This window comes from Cibotium barometz, chromosome 52 (genome assembly GCF_041138505.1).
Source record: "Cibotium barometz isolate CiBa-2024 chromosome 52, ASM4113850v1, whole genome shotgun sequence".
Lineage (NCBI taxonomy): Eukaryota > Viridiplantae > Streptophyta > Polypodiopsida > Cyatheales > Cibotiaceae > Cibotium > Cibotium barometz.
The window spans coordinates 33,808,503-33,812,738 of NC_141097.1; the positions used below are offsets into that span (position 1 = coordinate 33,808,503).

Consider the following 4,236-nt stretch of genomic DNA (forward strand, 5'->3'; position numbering starts at 1 on the left):
TCTTCATAATCACAAATACCCTCCTTTTTTTAACTCCTAATGCAATCTCTCTCTAGCCTGGTAGGTGCAATGCATTCTATTGATCCATTGAGGTTTGCTACCCCATTGTCTTAGTGTCATGTCCTTTTGCTTCAAAGTTACACGTCTATAGAAATCATATTCTTGGAATGGTCTTAATTATCAAGTATATATACATATGATCATGATTACACATATCAAGTTTCAACCATTGATCATATGCTGTTGCCGTGATCGTAGCTGGTTTTCTTAATCGTGTTTTTGTACTACAAAGCAAGATAAGGGTGTACCTTGCTAACCATTGATGTGCATGATCTTAGGGACCAGAGTATGCCTCATAAACAATCCCGCCTCATCCTTTTCACATGACCCTTGAACTTTGAAACATGCGTGGGTGGTTTTAAAATTCGTGATAAACTAGAAAAGTTCAAAGATTTTCAGAGTTTTGCATTAATGTTACAGCAATCGGAGGAAGAATGGCGCAATACAGCGTTTCCATGCACTGGGTGGGTACCTTATATAATAACTGATCGAAGGAGTAGGGTCGACGTTTGGTATGAACGGGTGAGGTGCGTGCTGGGGTAGTTAGTTGGATGGTTGTTTGATGAATTCGACCCTCTTGAGCTCTAGTCTCAGTCCGCCTGCGAATGCATTCATGTGATCATTGTCCTGCTGCTGCTGCAAGTGCACGTACACTCCAAGCCGCTCATCTTCTGACGCGCCCCACAAGCCCCCCTGCAATCCTTTTTGGGGAATCCCCCATGGAAGGGCCTTGATCATTGTCGATGTAGCCCAATAATTCATCTGGGTGATCATGATTCTCGTGATTGTCCATCTGTTCAAACCCCCCCTAATTCTGTAACACAATTAACTGGTAGCTGCGAGGCCGTGGTGTACTATGCGCCTAATTTGGGCGATATGCGAACATTGTCAGAGGGTAAGAGTAGATCAAGCGCTGCTGCGTTGAAAAGAGTAGCCGCAGAAGTGCGAGAAGGGCTACTTTGGCCAGACCCCACGCTAGATAGCTTCTCCGGTGTGTTCCTTAGCTGTGCCGCCCCCCCCCCCAAAAAAAAAAAAAGGCAGCAATTAAAGCATTTTGAAGCAAGAGCATTGAGATAAGAACCTATCCATTAAACAGCATTACAAGGTACTTAAGTCAATGTAGTTTAGCTTCGTAATCTTACAACGTTTCCATGGCGTGAGGAGGAGGTGCTGGAGGAGGATCTTGGAGAATCGCAGTTAGGAGCCTCGCTTCTGGTCACGCTGTAGAGTTCGTGTACCATGTCGCTGTTCTCAGCCCACCACAGCTGCGCTTGCCACTTGCTAAACAACTCCCGGCTGCTCACAAAATCGCTTATTTAATTAGTCAAGGCAGATTATTATTGGTCTAATTAATTTGACTAATCCCGATCTAAAATCTCCTGATCTAGCCGATTCTTGTTAATTACGGCGGAGGCGCACCCCGGCATGTGCAGCCTCGAATAGCAAGCGCTAGGCAACAAGAAACTTAAAGCAGGATGGCGACAAGTGCATGTGAGAACCAGTTTCCAAAGGAATAAGAAGCAGAAGAAGCCAAAATGCAACTAGTTACTAGAAAGCGCAGTGCAGGAGGCCGCTGGGACCTGGGTGCCTCAAAAAAGGAAGCATCAAAACATTAACAATTGCGCCCCATGTGCACTCTGTCTGCAGCCTTGCGACTCTCTCTCTCTGAGCTCTCACTGAGACACACACACACACACACACACCCCACAGACATGATTATTAGTAGTCGAGGGGCTACAATTTTACCTGAACCTGATCCGCTTGAGATGGTTAGAGCCATCAGGCAAGGCGACAAATGTAATCATAACTCCAGGCTCCACCTGTGCTACCCACTCTTCAATACATTTGCCAGCCTCCACATTATTATTACTATCATTATTGCTCTCATGATCATAGTCATGATGGTCTAGTAGACGCTGCTCCCTGCTAACTAATTGCTCGTCTAGTAGCTGCTGCTCCCTGCTGAATTGCTCCTTTAATAGTTGCTCGATAGGGTCAGGAAGATCAAGGTCAGAAGATAATTGCTTCAATTTCAGCCTGGTGGAGGAGGGCCGTGGTGGTGTACTTATGTTGAGCAATGAGGTCGAGGGGTTAATATTGTTTCCGTCGCGAAGATTAAGCTGATTAGAGTAGTGGGTCTTCTTTTTGTGGTGATGGTGGCGCCTACGAGCGGTCGGGAGGAGGTCGTAGCGTGTTGGCGAGAAATCGCCAAATTGATGGACGTGGGTAGGACTTGCTAGCATTTGATGGTCAGAAAATGCCTGGTCTTCGGAATTCGAGGCCACCAAAATGGAGCTCTTCTCGTCCTCCTCATTTTGGTTCTGGGCACCCCCCCCTTGCGCCGCTGTGCATGGCGGCCTGCAATGCCTGTATGCCCCTGTTGAGAATTTCATCACAATGTCCTTCAACTGCACACCCGCCACAATTAAGCAATCATTTAGAGTAGAATCCTCTCCGATTTCACGGCAGCTTTTACTTCTCCTTAATAATTAAGGAAGGGATTAGGAACCTAAAACATACACATCCAAGTACCCCCCGACTTAATGAACTCCAAAGCATGAAGGGGCAAAATCCCTTCGTAGCTTGCAAGGACTTAATAGATCAAAGATCTACTGACCACTAGGGAATTATGGATGCATGCCTTAAAACTAACGGCATAATTTATAATTATTTGTTTCTCTGAACTTTAAGGATACCATGCACGATAACCACGCAAAAATTGTACTAAGCCTGCACTTCTCAAAATCAAGCCCTAGAAACAATCATGGAGGAAGCCCAATTAAGAGCTTACTAAACACACCTTGTTTTTTGGAAGATTTTACATCTTGAACCAGGCATCAAAATTAGAGGAAGTAAATAACCTGGGTTGTGAAGGACTTGATGTGTTCTTTGGTTGGGGGAGGAGACCTGGCGAGGGTGGCGTGATGATGATCATCGTGGGCTGGAGGGAGGTGGGTTTGCTTGGGGCAAACCAGGCAAACTAACATGGTGGAAGATGTGCGAGGAGAATATTGATTATGATGACGAGGAGGTGGAGGTGGAGGTGGAGGTGGAGGAGGTGGTGATGATGAAGAGGAATTGGGGCGGCCGCTGATCAGGCAAGAGGTAAAGGGGAAGCTAGCAGAAGTGGAAATGATGTTAGTGAAGAAGAAGGGAAATGTGTGTGAAGAGGAGGAGGAACAGAAGGGGAGATGAAATGCAGGCAGATTAAGCAAGGGGAAATTGGAGGAGGATGATGGTGGTGGTGGGTCGTGGTCATGGTGTTTGAATATCGCAGGAGGCAAGCAACTAACCCCTGGGGTCCAACTTATCATGCCCTGACACTCTGATGAGCTGTTGAGACATGTGCTTATCATCTTCACTCTCTTTTGCACACTACTCTAACTCTTTTTTCTCTCTCTCTCTCGCTCACCACCATTACTCTCACGCACACACAAGAAGAACGCATCCAACTCAACTCAACATCAGGTAGAACTGGTATCACCTTTTATTAAACTGGATCTTTTTACATCCCCTTCCCGAGGTCAAAAGTGCTGGCCACACCACCACCACCAGCACCCACCTTGTTCCAAAATGCATTAGCCTTTTACTCATGTTTAACAGGGAAAAACAACCATCTTTTTATATCACTCGTAAACAAGCCTTCGTCGTTCATGAAATGTGATTTTTCCACTCTCTTCTTGGGAACGTGGACTTTTTCCAGCTCAGTTATTTATTTACTCTTTCCAAAGTAATTTGCTATTTAGAAAGATGGTTTTTGAATGAATTGTGAGCCCTTGGATTAAGGTTGACTCATGGATCACCCTTCAAATCAAAGTAGGGAGGGCATAATTAAGTAGATTTAGAATCGTGAATCCCACCAAAACTTCACATAACCATCGCCCATTCTTGTAAGGATTTGAAGAAGGCGACAAATCACTATTCAAGCAATGCCACGATTTCGAAATGGACGAGAAGATAATCCATGACATACCATCCAAAAAATAGTGTTTTTTTTATTCTTTTTCTTTTCCTTTTTTTCTTTTCTTTTTCAATGAATGGAAAAACAGTATGTGTAATAATAGTATGCAAGACAAGGCTAAGGAACAAAGTCGAAAGCCGTCCAATCCTAGGAAAGCTGAAAATTGGTATCTAAGCTTTAAAGCGCATTACATTTCTTTTTCCTTGCACAACCTC

The 4,236-nt window shown here is 44.7% G+C and overlaps 1 protein-coding gene across 1 annotated transcript; it reads right to left on the reverse strand.

Moving 5' to 3' along the window:
- Positions 1-444: 444 nt before the first annotated feature.
- LOC147609082 (uncharacterized) lies at positions 445-3,538 on the reverse strand. The gene is made up of 4 exons (XM_086788484.1): positions 2,922-3,538; positions 1,807-2,468; positions 1,203-1,356; positions 445-1,064 (listed from the first exon to the last, which is right to left on the reverse strand). The coding sequence occupies exons 1-4, from the start codon at positions 3,414-3,416 to the stop codon at positions 915-917; spliced, it is 1,461 nt and encodes a 486-aa protein (XP_086644610.1). The 5' UTR covers positions 3,417-3,538; the 3' UTR covers positions 445-914.
- Between the last annotated feature and the right edge of the window lie 698 nt (positions 3,539-4,236).